Raw genomic sequence first — 18,719 nt, 5'->3', positions numbered from 1 at the left:
GAAACGGGTCAAAATCACAGTTAAGTCAATAGAAGGGTTAATGCGGTAGGGGGCAGTGCAGAGCGATATGAGCCCATTTGTCAACACGAAGCAGCGCAAGCGTCGGAAGTGACGTAAATATCGCGTTGTGATTTGTTGATGTTTGTGTCAAACTCTCCGTCGTTCGTTGTTACGAAAGAAAAAGCTCGAAACCGAAGGAATAAAGTCGATCTGTGACGACTATATTAATTCACCGACACCTCGTATTATGTTAGGACAGGTGTAGCCATACATGCAGCTAACAAACTGTTCATAGACGAGCAAAAACGGCCGTTTATTCTCTGTGTGTAACTCATAACAACACAAATCACCGCAAGCTGGCCAGCGATGACAATCCTCCCGAAGAAGAAACCGGCCTCCACAGCCGGTGGCGGTGATCATACGGACGAACCGGACAGACGAGGCGGCTCTGAGTCGCACCCTCATCCCCTCGCAGGACGCTCGGGGTCCCGACCCAGGGCCTCTCCGCCGCCGTGGACATACCAGGCCACGCCGCACACGTCCAGAGAGGAGCGGCGGATCGAGGCAAGCGCTCGCCCGCGGCCGGCCTCTCCGCAGCCCGGTGCCGCTGGAGCACCGGTCGTGCAGTGTGAAGGGAGCGCTAACTCGGTTGTGGTCTCAGGTCGCGTCGAGCTGCCCTGCGGCGCAGGTGGCGTTGGAAGCTGCTGCTCGGGACCTGGACTCAGCAAGCGGAGACGACAGGCGGTCTGCTCCAGCGGTTTGACAGGTGGAGGAGGAAGAGTGGGAGGCGGCGGCGGCGGCGGAGGAGGAGGAGGGGGCGGTAGTCCAGTCTCGGAACCCGAGGAGGGAGCTGGAGGCAACAACAGTGAGGACGAGTACGAGAACGCGGCCAGATTTCAGCTTGTGGACCCCGCCACAGTCGAGCAGGTACTGGATGCTGGCATTTGGCAGGATACTTGGCAACACGAGAACAGGTTGCCAGTTGTGTCATCCTCCAAAATGAATTAAATGCATAGGCGCTGTTCTAAATCATAAAAGAAAGGTTTAAAATCCTTTCTACATGTTCATTATTAATATTATTGTAAACGGGTTTAATGTCATTCATTCATGATAGAAAAGAAATAGAGATTCTCTTAAGATATACATTACTCACAATTATGATGTAAAAACTTGAAATCATGAAATAAAAAAAATAAATGATGACTTAACCCCTTAAAACTAACCTTACATAATGAAAACAAAATTGAAATTGGATGGTGACTGAGCTTGTCATTCATTATTATGTGGAAGCTGTATGTTAGGCAGAAAGTTTTCTTGAATCAACTACATTTTTGAATCAACTATCCTATTGATCTTTACGTCCAAATACTTTTATTTAAAATAATTTGTCATCATTGTTCTATAATATATTTTCCTGGTTGCTTTTTGGCCTACAGCAAGAAGAATGGTTCGAGAAAGCCTTAAGGGAAAATAAAGGCTTTGAAATCAAAAAAATGAAGGAAGATGGAGCATGTCTTTTCAGAGCAGTCGGTAATATTTCTCTCCTGTATTTAGGAGTTATTCACTTGAAAGCTGAGTCAGTTTGCCTTTAGGACATATGCTGTGCTTTGAATTTGCTGAAATTATAGTTTAGCAGGGCAGATGTAATCATGTGACTATTACAGTGCATAGGTGTGCATATTGTGGCAAATATCAGTTTTTCAGTCCTGACGTATTCAAGGAAAATATTAAAACCTTAATTTAAAAATCTATCATTTCTGTATTGTTGTTGTTGTTGTTATTGTTATTTTTGTTGTTGTTGGATTACATTTTTTAGTTGCAATGTGCATAAAATTATTTTTAAAGTAATTATGAATGACTGAGGAAGTCATGAAAATTCATTGACAGTTGACAACTATGGATTACACACGTAACAGTGTTATTTTAGTATTATTTATATATTAACAAAGCTTTTCTTAATGTTTGTGCTTTTATCATTTTATCATTTTTTAAAGCTGATCAAGTGTATGGGGACCAAGATATGCATGATGTGGTACGGAAGCAGTGTATGGATTATTTGGTGAGTCAGTTAAATTTATTAAAGAATAAATTATTTGCATATCCAAAATAGTTAACTTTGACGTGTAAATTTTACCCTTTTTAATTATCGACCAAGGTGCAGTTTTGATTTTTTTTTTATACTTACTTTGCAGACGAAAAATGCAGATTACTTCTCCAGTTATGTCACAGAGGACTTTACCACATACATTAACAGAAAGAGGAAGAACAACTGTCATGGGAACCACATTGAGATGCAGGCCATGGCAGAAATGTACAACCGGCCAGTAGAGGTTTACCAGTATGGCATAGGTTAGTCAATGTCTGTTGAAGTCCTGGTGTCTTATTGGCTGTCAGTGGTATATTTTAGGATAGAAGAGGAAATATGTTTTCATTTTATTTGAAATCTCCCATTTTCCAGAGCCAATAAACACGTTCCATGGCATGCAAGAGAATAATGATGAGCCGATACGTGTCAGTTACCACAAGAACATCCATTATAACTCTGTAGTGAATCCCCACAAGGCTAGTGTTGGGGTGGGGTTGGGCCTCCCCTCCTTCAAACCAGGGGTAAGTGTTGTACATAATATACATTAGTGATTTTTCACTCAATAATGAAAATTTGCTGAAAATGTACTCACCCACAGGCCATCCATAATGTGGATGGGTTTTCTTGAGAAATTTAGCTCACTAATGGATCCTCTGCAGTGCATGGGTGCCATGAGAGTGAGAGTTGAACAGCTAATAAACAATTCACAAGACATTCTTTGACGGACTGGGGTCCGTTCTTCGTACCTCGCTTAATATATCTGAGATGATTTGAAAGATGCCAGATCTTCTAATCTTGATAACTGATCTCTGGCTAATTTGGTTCTTCAAATGAATTTGCGGACTTGATTAAAATATCTGGATTAAAGTTGTCTAAGATAAGTGTGCGTTTTCGTGTTTCCCGAAAAGGGCAGATGTATCAACACTCGAAACCACGATCAGCAATGCAGCGATTGGTTGGCGGCAAGACAGCAACGTAATGATGTCATATAATTAAAAAAAGACACCTCACCAAAAACTTGACGAATTTCTGGACTTTTATAAGGAAACAGCCAAGCGAACAAAAATAAATGAAATGTGCACTGTTTTTATTTAATTAAATTTTTTTGCATGATTCCCAATTATTAATGTTCATGATTTCTAGTATTTTTACAGGCTTTACATTTTATTTCAATGTTGTGATTAGCAATTCATTTTAATTTTATCTTTGAAACAGATTTGTTACAGGACAGCATTAATTATAGTTTCTAAAGGATCTAGATCAAGTTATCTGCATCTCCTGCGCTCCATCAAGCCACTCCCATAATATCTGTCACCACTCAAATTAATATAACGACTCTGATTAACTGTATAACATGTATGTAAGACACCAATACAATTATAAAGTAATTATTTCATCACTAACAAATCTTTCAATGAGTAAAACTGGTTGTGTCTATAGGATTATAGACTACACAACATTATTATATTATTTCAAATTAATTTTGAAATTATTATTATTTTAAGTGACTGTCCCTGGATAAGTAGGGTACTCTTGTAATAACGTAGCAGTGGCTGGGACAGATTTTAAGTATCAATTCTGCTTAAAAAGATGCAATCTAATCCTGTTTACATTAAATAAGCCTGCTCCCAAGCAGGTTTAAGCTTACGGACCTGTTGCTATGATAGAAACTCGGGGATGAGCTTTGAAGAACCAAAAAATCCAAGATCATACCAAATCGTCAACAATCAAATCCAGCTAACTGAATTATCGACGTACGAAGAACGGGCCAATGGAGTCGTGTGGATTACTTGTGGATTGTTGTGATGTTTTTATCAGCTGTTTGTAATCCCATTCTGACGGCACCCATTCACTGCAGAGGATCCATTAGTGAGCATAATGTAATGCTGAATGTCAAAAAAAGAGGGTGAGTACATTTTAATTTTTGGGTTAACTATTGCTTTAATATCTGTTATTTTGTCTCTGTGTAGTACGCTGACCAGTGTCTCATGAAAAACGCTATTAAGACGTCTGAGGAGTCTTGGATTGAGCAGCAGATGCTGGAGGACAAGAAAAGAGCAACAGATTGGGAGGCCACCAATGAGGCCATCGAGGAGCAGGTGGCTCGTGAGTCCTACTTGCAGTGGCTTCAGGACCAAGAGAAACAAGCAAGACAGGTATGAAACCATATCAGCCATCCTAATCAAAGCAAGTTTAAACGACTTTGAAACATTTCCCTCTCTGCTTTTCCATTCAGCCTCGTAAAGCTAGTGCCACCTGCAGTTCTGCCACAGCCGCCACATCCAGCGGCTTTGAGGACTGGGGATGCCGGTCTCCCCGCCAGCGCAGCTCTGCCCCCTCTCCAGAGCATCCAGGCCCGGCACACCCTGAACCCTCCATCAAACCTCCCTCTCCAGCTGGAGCTTCGCTGTTTCTTCCCAAACCCCCGTCACCATGTGCCCCAGGTCTGTATGTGTATGTATGGTTTCTTTGCTGGCGCTAATTCACTTAGCTTGCTTACTAACTGTTTTTTCCTGGACTTCTTTTCAAGGTCCAAGTCATCAGTCTTCTGCCAACTCTTCCCTGGTGTCTCTCTACCCAAGCCTGGGCTACAGGACTCTAATGCAAGAGATGTCACCTACTGCCTTTGGTAAGGCATTACATGCTTCAGTATAAATGCTTGTTGATCTATACTTTGTGTCTTTAAACAAGCTTACTTAATTAGGTGGATGTTTTCATTTTTAGGTTTAACAGATTGGGAAGACGATGACGTTCTGGCCTCAGTTCTGGCTGCTTCACAACAAGAATACCTCGACAGCTTGAAGAAAAATGCAATGCACAGAGAATCTTCTCCAGACTGCAGTTGATATATTGGACAGCACAACTTGCAGCACAAACCACAGAACAGCTGCATTTCTATATTTCAACACCTTGCAGTGTTTCTTCCTCTCCCCTCTTTATAAATACCACTGTATTTTTTTTCCCCGCTAACTCATTTTCCTTAATTTCATTAAGCTTCATGGACCTAGTTAGGCATGTTTAAAAAAAACATTGTACAATTAATATTAAAAATTACATCTCAACTGTTTATTATTATCAGGTGTTTTCATTATTTGAGCAGAATAAATGATACTAATTAGTATAAGAATGTTGAAAATGTTTGCTTTTTTTTTTCTAATTTTTCAATATTGACCAATGCAGCACAGCAAGCTGCAGGTTTTGGTTATTTAAATATGAACAATAAACAATTCAAATTGCTTCAATGATTTTAAACTGTCCAGAAGTTTTTAGTGAAATTTGAGGTTTCATTAGTTAATACTAGACATCTAACTAACATCATAACATACTATATATCCACATGTATATCTCTTTGAGTAAAGTACAAATTGTAAATATTGTGTAGCTGTATAAATGTATAAATTGTATGTAAACATATATGTCTGTGTGTGTGTTTAGTGTGTGTGTGTGTGTGTGTGTGTGTGTGTGTATGTGTATATATATATATATATATATATGTCACATAATATTATATAATATACACACACACATTCTGTAGAGTATAGTAAATTATAATGTGGTCTCACACTTCTTATTACAATCAGGTCCGGAAGTATTTGGACACTGACTGAGAGTTTTTGTGCTTTTGCCTTTATATACCACAACAATAGATTTGAAATAAAACAATCAAGACGTGATTGAAGTGTTAGACATTTAGCTTTATTTTAAGAGGTTTATTTTACCATTTAGGAGTTACAGCCATTTTAAGCAAAGTAACTCAAGGGGCTCGATAGTATTTGGACAAAGTGACATAATTGTAAATATAAGCATAATTTTAATACTTGGATGAAAATCCTTTGCAGTCAATGACTGCCTATAGTGTGGAGCCCATGGACATCACCAAATTCTGAGTTTTTTCCCCTGGAGATGCTTTGCCAGGTCTTCACTGCAGCCACCTTAAGTTGCTGCTTGTTTGTGGGTCTTTCTGCTTTCAGTCTTGTCTTCAGTAACTGAAAAGCATGCAATATTGGATTGAGATCAGGCGACTGACTTGGCCACTGAGGAATATTCCATTTCTTTGCCTTCAAAAGGTCTCGAGTTGCTTTCGCAGTATGTTTAGGGTCATTATCCATCTGCATTGTGAAGCTGTGTCCTATCAGTTTTGTAGCATTTGGCTGAATATGAGCAGAGAGTATAGCCATAATGACCTCAGAATTCATACTTCTATCAGCAGTTACATCATCAATAAACACCAGTGAGCTTGTTCCACTGACAGCCATACATGCTCATGCTATCACACTGCTCCATCATGTTTGACACTTGATGTGGTGTGCTTTGGATCGTCAGCTGTTCCTTTCTTTCACCATACTCTTCCCATCAGTTTAAGTCTTAATCTTGCTTTCCTGTTCTTGACTGTTACCAGTGGTTTGCCCCTTGTTGTAAACCTTCTGTATTTACATTCATGAAGGCGTCTCTTGATTGTAGATTTTGACAATGATGTGCCGAACTCCTCCAGAGTTTTCTTGATTTCTGTTGATGTTATGACGGGGTTTTTCTTCACCAAGGAAAGGATTCTGTGATCATCCACTTTAGTTGTCTTCCGTGGTCTTACAGGCCTTTTGATGTTGTAGAGCTCACCAGTGCTTTCTTCTTTCTTAAGAGTGTAGCCAACCGTTGATCTGGCCACACCAAAGGTTTGTGCTATCTCTCTTATAGATTTATGCTGTTTTTTCAGCTTAATGATGGCCTCCTTCATGTCCATCAAGATCTCCTTGGACTACATATTGGTAGTACCAGTCAAACAGCTTCCAAATGCCAATTTGTAGTGATGGGACAATTGATACCGGGGCTCAGATACTCTGACTCAGTTTTCATTGTGCAGGGGCCTGTGGTCATGATGGTAGATGAATAAATTCAGAGTTACAGGATTAGTTTCAAGTTGACAAAACCAAACCACTCCAATCCAGCTTTATTGAATGGTACCATGATGCTGATCATCAACTTTCTTAGTCAACTCAGGCTTTGATCCTGAGTTTGTGGAGCACGTGCACATGAATGTGTGACATCACTGGCGAACAGCCAATCACGAGCCTTCGTTAAAGGTTAAAGGTTTAGCTAAAGGTTAAGAGATTGAAGAATATGATTAATTTAAATGCATTTACAATGAAAAAAGTACTTGTTCATGAAAGAGGACAAATAAAACAAATTATCTTGCTTTATCAGTGCAAGTGAAACTTGTTAAATTAGTTTATAGTTGGAAATATACAGCGATACAGACTCGAACATGTAAGGTCACATGTAGTCATTTTAAAAGCATTATCTATTGATTCTACAACTTATTTATAGTGCATACGATCTGTATATATTAACATTCATTTAAAATATATGATTTATAATAACTGTTAAACTAAAATTGCTTTAATAATAATATAAATAATATAATTATATAAATCATATAAAATAACTCTTAAGTAATTAAAGCCAGACAATTTTTTTTAGTACTAGTGACCTTTAATTTGGAGCAAGATAAACTGGGGGAGTGACTTTTTTGTGTCAGACATGTGTCACTTTGCTCACATCTGATTGGTCCAATTTCAGTTTGAGATCCCTAAGAGTTAGGGATAGCAGGAGGAGCAGGTTAGCCGTGGAGTGTAGTGTTAAGTTACTATGACAATGAACGCAGCTAAAAGCCAAGCTACTTTCATGGTACCTAAAACCCAGGATTGGTACAAACTAAACTGAAACATACCTGGCTAGGGTGACCATACGGGGGGGTTGGGTTTGGAGACTAAGCACACTAGCACGATGGATTAGAAATGGCATTATAATGCATTATAAATGTACCAAATCCTTGTTATTGTAACAAATAAAGAGTGTAAGATTGTACCTTTTACCAGGGGCGCCTGCAGGATTTCTTCCGAGGGTACGCACAGAGTTTCTTTTTGTTTGTTTTTTTGGGCGTATGTAATGGTAAAGTGGTTATATTTCGTTTTGTTTTTTATAAAGCTAATTTATAAAAACGTTTGGAGCACTTTTTGTTCGTTAAATGTAATTTTTTATTTTTTTTAAGTAACGACCAAGCGGCCAGCGGCAGACAGTGAGCTGATCATAGCCTATGTTTGAGCAATTTAGCCTTCTCAAATCATCACGACTTGCCTAAAATAAAATCTATAGATATAAACAGTTCAAGCATATCAATGTTAGTTTAAATGTTTGAACTATATAAATGTGCACTAGGTGCATATCTAATCGTTTGTGTGAAGAGTGAAGCTGAAGCGCGCTCTGCAGGACATGGAGGCGCCAGAGCAGTCACTTGCATTTTTTCTTGATAGTGGAAACAAATTAAAATATGCCGTAATTTTTGCTTATAAAGGTAAAAGTAATACATCATTCGGAACTGTAAAGGGTCTACTTTTATTTGTGTGCATTCACAATATCAACAAAACGTTGTGCTTTTATTAAAATAAATAGGAAAACAGAGGATGCGCTTGCAGTCTTGTCTTGCGTCTCGAACAGGAGCGCTTCACAATGATGAACCGAAACTCAACGAATTGAGTCACAAATATAATAAATATATCTATAGAAAGCTTTAAATTACTACTTTAAAACGAAATAATTCAAATCGAAAACAAAAACTCTTTCATTATGTAATCGGTAAATATGCTTTTCTCTCTAAAGGCACGTCCAATGAGGAGATGGCGAGTCATTTTTCATCACTGTCTAAAATATAAAAATAAGGAAAAGCCTAAAACAGGCCTGATTATATTTTTTTCTGATTTTTATGTTGCTCTGCTCTGAATTCCTTAAAATTTAAAGGATTTTTTTGCAACGCAATTTTTTTCTGATATGTGAATCCTATTTATTAGCCTATTTTTAATCCATGCAGCAAAACAGCTTTAAAAATTACTTTATTGCATTCCAGATGATTTTAAAGAACTTTTCACTATACATTTTACGGGTAGCTTGAATGTAAAACATTGTCATGAATTCGTTGTATTCCCATTTGTAAAATAGGCTACAAATTAATTGTTGTAGTTTAACCCGATCTCATGAAAGCACGTGTAGCACGATTTTCTCTTTCTATTTGACGTAATGTTTATAAGCAGAAATTGACTTTGGAATGCAAAACACTGATACATTCATTATTAATGGCATGGCTGGTTCAGTCGACAGAAATACGGGACACACGGGCCTATAATTTACTGCTGAAATGTTTGCGGGGCAAATCCCAGGACAGTCTGAGGGATCATAGTAGCTACGCACAGTGCGTCCAGCCGAACACCTGCAGGCGCCATGCCTTTTACATAGTCTAAAACATTAGACAAATACAAAATAATAGGTAGGCTAATTCACTTAGGTTTCTTACAAAATGTTTTATTTAAATGAGTGTAAAATGTTATAAATGAGCCAATTAAAATTAAAATATGTAAAATATTATTTGAAATATATGAACTTGTTTCGTTTTTGAACGAATCTCTTGATTGAATGATTAGACATTTTACATTACATTTTAACGGTAACTGTTCGCTACCTTCTGGCATAACGTAACATTTATAATAAGCAGGTGCTCAGAGGATGCTAGATCAATGACAGGGGGAGCTGGGCAATAGTAAATATGACCGAAACATGTTATTATTATTATTATATTAATAATAAAATCGCTGTAGGTGTATTTCAAGTATTTATGAGGAGAGTAGGCGGCAGGCCCATTGCGCTTAATTTATGACATGGGGGCGCACGCGCAATCCTTTTTCTTTTTTTTTTCTTTTTTCCTGCGAAAAGAACATAAAATACTTATTCATTTTTGGATGTGCTTTCTGTCGTCTCATGCAGTCTCTGTGGATGGAGCGCGTCGCAACAATGCACCGGCTCACAGACATAAACTAAACTGAAACAAATCTATAGAAAGCTTGAAATGTCTACGAACTAATTCAAATAAAAAAACAAATATTCTCTAATTAGGCTATTTAGTCCGTATGAAAATGTGCACGTCACATAGTATTCCATTGCACGAGTTATGCATGTGTAAGTAGACAAATGTTTTTGTATAATTTAATCTCTTAAACTATGAGGGTGCTTTGGTCTTTTTAGGGGTGCTGGAGTACCTGCGCCGCCCATTACAATCATTTTAAGCGTAACATCAGATCCAAAGGCCAGTTTCTCATTTTGAACGCGGCTGCCTCAACATCAGAGTCTATATCCGGACTATGAACTTTTATCCCAATACTTTCATTATTATTTAATGTTTGCAACACAGAAATGTAGCCTACTGTGTAGACTGTTTGTAAAGCCGTTTCAAACAAAGTTTATGATGAGCTGCTCTCTCTGGATCAGCGGCTGCGCGAAAACAGGTTTAAATATTCCGATTGTGATTTTAATGGTTTAATAGACATGGTCTCATCAACATAGAAATAAGATTGAGTGTGTTTGAATCAAGATCGCGATCTTTTAATGAGTAATCCATATGAGCCTGTAACCTATGTATTTTTGTATGTCATAATTTGTACCAGACCTCAAAAGTTACCCGGGCCCAGGCCCGGGCGGCCCCCCCGGTTCCGCGATCCATGGATAGATAGATAAATATAGTATAGTATAGTATAGTATATTATATATATATATATATTATATAGTAGTATATAGTATGTTATGATGTTAGTTAGATGTCTAGTATTAACTAATGAAACCTCAATTTTCACTAAAAACTTCTGGACAGTTTACAAACACTGAAGCAATTTCAATTGTTTATTGTTCATCTTTAAATAACCAAAACTTGCAGCTTGCTGTGCTCCATTTATCGATATTGAAAAATGTGAAAAAAAAAAAGCAGAACCTTTTCAACATTCTTATACTAATTAGTATCATTTATTCTGCTCAAATAATGAAAACACCTGATAATTAAATACCTGACTGTAGATTTCATTAAGACTTGTATTTTGAAACAAGTCAACCGGAAGTGGTTGTGGGTATTTGTTTTGCAGCGTTTGTAACGTCAAGCTTCCTGGAGCACCGGCGGCTGAGTCAGTTTCGCAGAGCGAAAACTAAAGATGATTTTGTTTTGCTTTTGGTTTTGGTTTGTCGTTAATAATTTATTCAATCAGACATGAATGTGATTAAGACGAGTAGCGAATCAGTTCACGAGAGGAGTCTTTTATGGGGCGAGATCGTAAGCTTTTCCCATAAATAACGTAGACTAACGTTAGCTCAAATTAATGTCCTGTAATCTGCTCAATAACCAGTTCGTATTATTTAAATAATCGCGATCGAAAGTCATTCATCGTTGTTAAAGTTTCGACATCAGAAGACTTGCGTGACGGTGTTTAAACTCCACGAGCGGTGCAGATATGGGATAACAGCAGTAATCAGATTAAACGGCTTTAGACTTCACTGTTGTACACTAAGTACGAACCTTCATTAATTAAATTGCTTTACTGATATATTTGTCATTTGACTGGGGGTTATTAAGTTACTTTCTCATTTTGAATTCAGCTGTTTGCATGTTGACATGGATCAGAGGAGTCAAGAGAGTGGGAATATGGAGGAGGTGAAGATATGCGATCCATCCATCCTTCCACAATGTCTTGATCAGACAGGTAATGTTTTGCAGCGTTACAACTTGTGTTATAGTGGCTAACATGCTGATTTTACAGACCCGATTTTACTTTGCTTTCCAGATGTTGTGTACTCGGAGAGAGACGTCCTATCAGAAAACCATTGTGTGAATGAAGATCACAGGATGCCTTCAGACCCAGAGGGGCTCTTGGAGTCAGCAGATTCTACATCAGTAGAGAGCAGCCAACCACAAGAGCTTTTAACAGATATGCAGAAGCTCCACATTGATGAAGATAGGTCTCTGTGCGCTGGGGGTTCAGAGACTGATTCTGGGAAAGTGTCTGAGGACTCTGCATTAGCCGATAATGGTCACGATGACTCGGGTGAGTTTGTCGTAACCGTGTTAGCCCGGGGTAAGTTGGAAGAGCAGGGAATGGGTGTGAAAGGAGCCTCGTCCCCTCTATCCGAGACAGGCACACCTCTGGGACCTCCCTCGCACAGGAACGAGGATGTGATGGCAGAGAGTTGGAGACAGCACAGGAAGCATGTGTTTGTGCTGAGCGAGGCTGGGAAGCCCATCTACTCCCGATATGGAAGTGAGGAGGCCCTGTCTTCCACCATGGGCGTGATGATGGCCCTGGTGTCCTTCGTTCAAAGTGGAGACAACATCATTCGCTCAGTCTACTCCGGTAAGTGACTTCGGAAAGATTGGCCCAAAGACTCGCATGCTTTAATTTACTCATAAATGTGCATGCAAAACATGCAGATTTTCTCCTCTCAGAAAAACAGCTTAAAAAATTTATGACCAGTCTTGAACTCAGTGGCGTATGCAAATCTTTGTTCAGTCATATGCTCTCTCCACCTTCTAATATCCTCTGACATAGCAACTCAAGTATAGTGTTTAATTTCATTGATCTGATTTTTCATGTAGTCCATAGTTTTCAATATCTTTTTTTTTTTTTTGGTAAATCCTTTAAATCAATTTGGTTGAACAATTAATATTTTTTCCATTAGTATTTTGCAGAAAGCCAACTTAAAAAAAAAAAAAAAAAAAAAAAGCTGTATTTTTAATGAAATATTTTCTTCTGTTCTATAATGTAATAAAAATGCACTTATGTTCAAAAGTTCAGATTTTAGAAGTTTATGAAATAATATTTTACGCTTACCAAGGCTGCATTTATTTGATCAAACATTTTGTAAAAAAATTAATATTGTGAAATGTTATTACAATTTAAAATAACTATTTTCTGTTTTAATACATCTTAAAATGTAAAATGATGGAAAAGCTGAATTTTCAGCAGCATTACTCCAGTCATCATTTTAATATGCAGATTTGATGCTCAAGAAATATTATCAATGTTGAAAACATTTGTGCAGCTTAGTATTTTTGTGGAAACCATGATCATTTTTTTCAGGATTTTTTGATAAATAGGAAAAAGCAGCAATTATTTAAAATAGAAAAATGTTTTAATATTTTAAATGTCTTTACTGTCACTTTTGATTACTTTAATGAATGTGTCCTTATTGAATAAACATTCAATAATGTGAACACAAATGTGAATTTGTAAAAATTTCGTATTTTGTAAAAATTCTTGTGTAATTGTTGTGTTAGACCTGAGAACAATTAATTATATATCCAAACAATGATTAATCATGTATATTTAAATATCTTAAACTGGTCTCTTCGCTTCTGTTCTTCTCTCCTGATAGATGAGCACACGGTTGTGTTCATGCAGCAGGGTCCACTGGTGCTGGTGTCCGTCTCCTGCAGCCGTCAATCAGAGCAGCAGCTCCGTAACGAACTGCTCTACGTCTACAATCAGATTGTCAGCATGCTCACGCAGGCCAGCATCACCCGCATCTTCGAGCACAAGAAAAACTACGATCTGCGTCGCCTGCTGGCCGGCTCGGAGAAGATCCTCGACGGCCTCCTTAACCTTGTGGACTCAGACCCCAGCTTACTACTCTCCGCCGTGCACTGTCTCCCATTAGCCTCGTCTCTCAGGGACTCCCTCAGTCAGATTCTTCAGAAGGCCATCACGCCCAACCTGGTCTTCTCCATCCTCATAGCCAAGAACCAGCTGCTCACCATAGTGCAAGAGAAGATGGTCATCGACGATGCCCGACTGGAGCCTGCTGACCTCCACCTGCTGCTGAACCTCATCGGGGCCTCGTCTGCCTTCCAGGCGGGGGAGATCTGGACGCCCATCTGCCTGCCCAGTTTTAACCCTGACTGTTACTTTTATGCGTACATCTCGTATCTGGACCCTCCTGAATGTACTGTTTGTCTGGTTCTTCTCTCCACCGATAAAGAGGCGTTTTATTCTGTGGCCGAGTGTAAAAGGAAGATCGAGGAGGCTATGCAAATGCAGAATGCGCTCAACTCCATAGCGAAAGCTCATTCGTACAGCGTTAGTCAGGTGGGAGTGTCTGACCTCAGGCATTTCATGTACAAGCCTTTTGATGTGCCCGACAACCATCGCCAGCTAACACAGTTCACCAGGTGAGTCATTTGAGGATATCACAAAACCTGTCCAGCTCACTTTCTTCCCAAAATAAAAATAATTACATTATTATATTAATTAAGAATTTATATTACTACTTTATACAAAGCCTGATTTTTTTTTTTTTTTTTTAAAAAAAAAAGAAAACAATATTTATTTGAAATAGAAAACTTATGTAACATTTTACTGTCACTTTTGATCAATTGAATGCATCCTTGCTGAATAGAAGTATTAATTTCTTTAGAAAAAAGTCTTACTGACCCCAATTTTCACGTAAGTTTACTACATTTCTTCCCCTATTTATAATTACTGTGATGCGATGCAAAAAGTCTTATTCACTAATTTTAATAATATTTAATAACAATTTTTTTATAACTTTTTTAAATTGTGAGGCATTTGTACATCGTGGTAGAATTTGATTTGTTTCCTTAAATTTTGGCTGATTTAGGTTAAAAGTTTTTGTGACTGCAGTTATTTTTTGTGCATTTACTGTATATAAAGAAAAAAACAGGGATGCATCAGTGTTAAAATTCTAGTCAATAATAAGCTGTTAATTATTTTTATGTTATGGCTGATAACTGATAAATGCAGATATTAAAATTCTATAATATTTTGTCAAAATAAAGAATTTTAAAAATGTGCTAAATCGTCATTAAAATGTTACTTTGTAAAAAGTCATAATTTTCTTCATGCAAAATATAATTTTTTTGATTTTTGATAAAATGTGACATGGACATGTTTTTATGAGATTAACCAATATTTTTAACCCTCTGCTTGTTGTGAACATTTTTGTTATTAAATAAATATAATGTATGTGCTGTGATGCGGTATTGTGATGGTTAGCTAAAACTAAAACTATTAAAAACTGTTAGCCAAAATAAGATTAAATACATATAAGTATTAGATGAAAAACTAGAAAATTAGAAAGAAATGTTGCCTTGACAACTAACTGAAATAAGATGTTTAAGTACTAAAATAACTAAAAATGAAATGAAAATAAAAGCTTAAAGCTGCAGTCCGTAAGTTTTGCGTCTTTGTCGCCATCTCTGTCTGAAAACCTGGAATTGCAGCTTTGTGCGGAATTATCTTCCGTGTGCGGGGTTGTGAACAAGTAAGTAACAAGTCTGCCACGTTTGTTCTGCCCAACTGAGGACAAAAGAATTACAATAAATCGCGCAACCGATAGTAATTAAATCTAACTATCGGTTAGCTCATATCACATCTAACCGTACAAATTATTATTATTGTTATACTTTCTCAAATTATTAATGTTAACAACATCAGCATTGCGTGACAATGAGTATAGTGTGTATTAGCGGATTTCAATTTCTGTACAGTCTAGTCTAATTGTCATGCCATTTGAATTTCATATTAAGAAATTCTTTTAACCCAAAAAGCAAATTATGCTCCCTTAGTTTGCTTTTGGTTTGGTTTTCTTTAAAATACAAATCGTGTGTAATCCCAGGCTGTCTGTAATCAGAAGCACATTTAAAACTGGAATATAATTTAATTTAATTCACATGTGTTTCATATAAACACCTTTCTGGATTACAATCCGCCATCAAAATGATAAATTTAATTATTCTAGCTGCTGTGAGAAAAGGCTAAACGATTCGTCACCTGCAGGATCCTCACATGCGATAGCCTAGTAGCCGGGACAACTTCTTTATGTTTACAGACGTGATGTAATGACGCAGTGCAATGCTCGAATTTCCCTCGAAAACCTACCCGTACCACTCAAATTAGAAAACACTATTATAAGCTAACCGTTGTGAATCGGGCTAAAGTAAGGCGATAGTTTTGAATACTGGCTGGTTATGTACTTGCTCAAATATTGATTTCGGATCATTTTTAACCCAAAAAAGTTACGGACTGCAGCTTTAATAGTAAAAATGTCAAACTAATAAATATGAAAAAAGAAATTAAAATGAAACTGAAAATGTGCCAATTTAAAATATCAATAAATTATATAATAGTATGTAAACAGTGCTATAAACACTGTCAGTGTTTTATTTGGCAACCTTTCAAATGTATTTAGTTAAAGCCTGTGTTTGCTGGTTTCATGACAGATTTTTCCTCCGCATCTCCACTAGTAATTTTTGAACAGTATCTGTGAGTTGTAGATCTGAGCTCATGGTCATGCTCATATAGATTTCCTGAATGAAGTTCACAGAGGACAGTAATTGAAAGCATGTTTTCTTAATTCATCCTATTGTTTGATGCCAACAGACGGCAGTGGCTTTTATTGAAAGCACTATGCATGTCATGCGGTACAATGAAATGCACCACTAATAGAATTTCAGAAGATATTAATGACATACAGAGTTGAGATCTGAAGCACAAAGCCACTTTTGTTTTCCTCTGTGTCTCATGGGTTTGCCACAGCCCAGAGATGGAAGCGCCGTACAGCAGTGAGGAGGAGCGGATGAGACTTCTGGACCTGTACAGAGACATGCACGGCCGAATCCACAGCACCTCACGCCCTCTCAAGCTCATCTACCACGTGGCCGAACGTGAGACTCTGCTGGCCTGGGTATGTGAATGATAACTGCTGTCACATGCATCTGTTCCCAGTCCTCCGAGAGCAAAACATGTTGATGCTGTGCTTTCTATCTCGCCTGGCGCTTTCACACGCTCTCCGTGCGGACCTTGAAAGATCGAGTTACCTTCAAGGCCTCTGAGCAGCACTCAAAATTTGCAAATGCAGATTGAGCAAATGAGGATCCTGACCTTGCTCCAAATGGAGTTGCTTTGTAATATTCTCAGGTTAATTATGTGTTGCCCAAAGCAATTCAAAGGAACAGTTCACCCAAAAATGAAAATTTCCTGAAAATGATCTCACCCTCAGGCCATCCAAAATGTAGATGAGTTAGTTTCTTCATTACAGCACTTGCTCACCAATGGATCCTGTGCAGTGAATGGGTGCCGTCAGAATCCCAACAGCTGATACAAACCACAGTAATCCACAAGTAATCTCCAGTCCATCAATTATATCTTGTGAAGTGAAGAGATACAGGTTTGTAAAAAAAAAACAACTCCATCTTTAAGTTGTTTTTAGCTTCAAACTGTTGCTCAAAGATCAAGCACTGTTTGGATTACTTGTGGATTATTGTGATGTTTTGATCAGCTGTTTAGGCTCTCATTCTGACGGCACCCATTCACTGCAGGGCATCCCTCCAAATCTATATCTTGGATGACCTGAATGTGAGTACATTTTCAGCAAATTTTGGCTGAACTATTCCTTTAATTTTTCTCATTTCAGGTCACAAGCAAATTTGAGTTGTATACTTGCTTCAGTCCCCTTGTCACGAAAACCTGTGCCATCAATGCCATCACTAAACTGCTGCGCTGGATCAAGAAGGAGGAAGACCGTCTATTTATCCGATACCCTCCAAAATACTCCACCACCCCTAACCCCAGTAAGAGCTCTAAAGGAGGTAAGAGTCCAATTGAATCAGATGTATGATTTCTTGGTCGTTTACGAGATTCCCTTCATCTGCTGACCGTTTGCTTTGATTTGGTTTGGTTTCAGATGCACACTGACCTCACCGACCCGCTGCGATCTGACCGCTAAAAAGGCAGCACGTGTGCATCTCTGCATTCACACTTAACTCAGTTTAGTAATACAATGGAGATGATTCAATCAAAAGATTCTAATCTACCGTGACTTAAGTTATGTAAAGCTGCTGCTTTTTTTGTGTGTCTTTGACCAGTTGACAGACACATCTTGGACTGGATCCGATTTTATGTGGAAGAAAAGAAAAAAAAATCACATTTTGTGAACCTTTTATTCCAGAACAGAACATGTTGAGCTTTTCATAGCAAAGGCCCAATAAAATGTGGATTTTTTTCCTTCTCAACTGGTGGCAGTGAACAATTATTTAAGCTATAACTAGATTGGTTTACTTTATAGTAACATTTAATTGCATATGGATTAGATGGTATTAAATTAAAGATCAAATTTGTTTGAATGAAGATAAGCTGTTCATCATGGTCTAAACAGCTTTCTGACAAAGTCTCTAATTTAGCATGGCTGCTTGAGCTGTGTGCATTGTCACATTGCACCTTTGTTCTTTCTTGTGATGTATTCTTTAAGAGGTTTCCTTTGCCTTTTTGTCTTATATGGTTTTCTACTTGAAACTGAACGGACCAAGGTTGCTCCATTTTAATGAAAGAAAATATCATGATATAAAACATATCACCAGATCATAAAATTCTGTCTTTACTGTGGGATTAATGTAGTTTAATTTCTAAGTTCGGTAAGGTTACTGCACAGCACGTGTGGTTTACTGTTGTATATATTTGTTTGTTTCCTGTTTGACATGCCAATCATGAATCGTGACATTTATTCCTATGAGGTTGTCAAGATCAAGACCACCAAATTATGTTTGTTTTAAACCACTGGGCATAACAGGAAAATCCTCAATGTGTGATATTTGGAGAACTACACACTTGGATTTTTTTTTTCTGGAAAACATTTGTATTCAAGAGGAGTAATATATTGGTGCTGTAATAAATCTGAGGTTGCGCAAAGTACGTGTATTTTGAAATCTCATTTCCTGACGTGAACGCTAAATTTAGTCTGAGTGCACGATCAAGATGTA

At 37.8% G+C, this 18,719-nt stretch overlaps 2 protein-coding genes across 3 annotated transcripts; both read left to right on the top strand.

The window, feature by feature from the left end:
- Positions 1–68: 68 nt before the first annotated feature.
- On the top strand, positions 69–5,745 carry otud5b (OTU deubiquitinase 5b). The gene is made up of 9 exons (XM_058791640.1): positions 69–927; positions 1,437–1,530; positions 1,995–2,059; positions 2,193–2,349; positions 2,459–2,607; positions 4,057–4,242; positions 4,323–4,530; positions 4,617–4,715; positions 4,811–5,745. Exons 1-9 carry the CDS (start codon positions 367–369, stop codon positions 4,930–4,932), a joined length of 1,641 nt encoding a protein of 546 aa, XP_058647623.1. The 5' UTR covers positions 69–366; the 3' UTR covers positions 4,933–5,745.
- Positions 5,746–11,015: 5,270 nt separating this feature from the next.
- mon1bb (MON1 secretory trafficking family member Bb) lies at positions 11,016–18,673 on the top strand. Of its 2 annotated transcripts, XM_058790817.1 has the most exons (8): positions 11,016–11,460; positions 11,549–11,652; positions 11,734–11,994; positions 12,085–12,300; positions 13,322–14,114; positions 16,501–16,648; positions 17,378–17,552; positions 17,648–18,673. In XM_058790817.1, exons 2-8 carry the CDS (start codon positions 11,565–11,567, stop codon positions 17,656–17,658), a joined length of 1,692 nt encoding a protein of 563 aa, XP_058646800.1. In that variant the 5' UTR covers positions 11,016–11,460; positions 11,549–11,564; the 3' UTR covers positions 17,659–18,673. The 2 variants fall into 2 exon arrangements, with proteins under 2 accessions (XP_058646800.1, XP_058646799.1); XM_058790816.1 differs by having other exon boundaries at positions 11,734–12,300.
- The last annotated feature ends 46 nt before the right edge of the window (positions 18,674–18,719 follow it).

This window comes from Onychostoma macrolepis, chromosome 11 (genome assembly GCF_012432095.1).
Source record: "Onychostoma macrolepis isolate SWU-2019 chromosome 11, ASM1243209v1, whole genome shotgun sequence".
Taxonomy (NCBI): domain Eukaryota; kingdom Metazoa; phylum Chordata; class Actinopteri; order Cypriniformes; family Cyprinidae; genus Onychostoma; species Onychostoma macrolepis.
The sequence above is the reverse complement of the archived record's forward strand: the minus strand, read 5'-3'. Positions and strand labels throughout refer to the sequence as shown.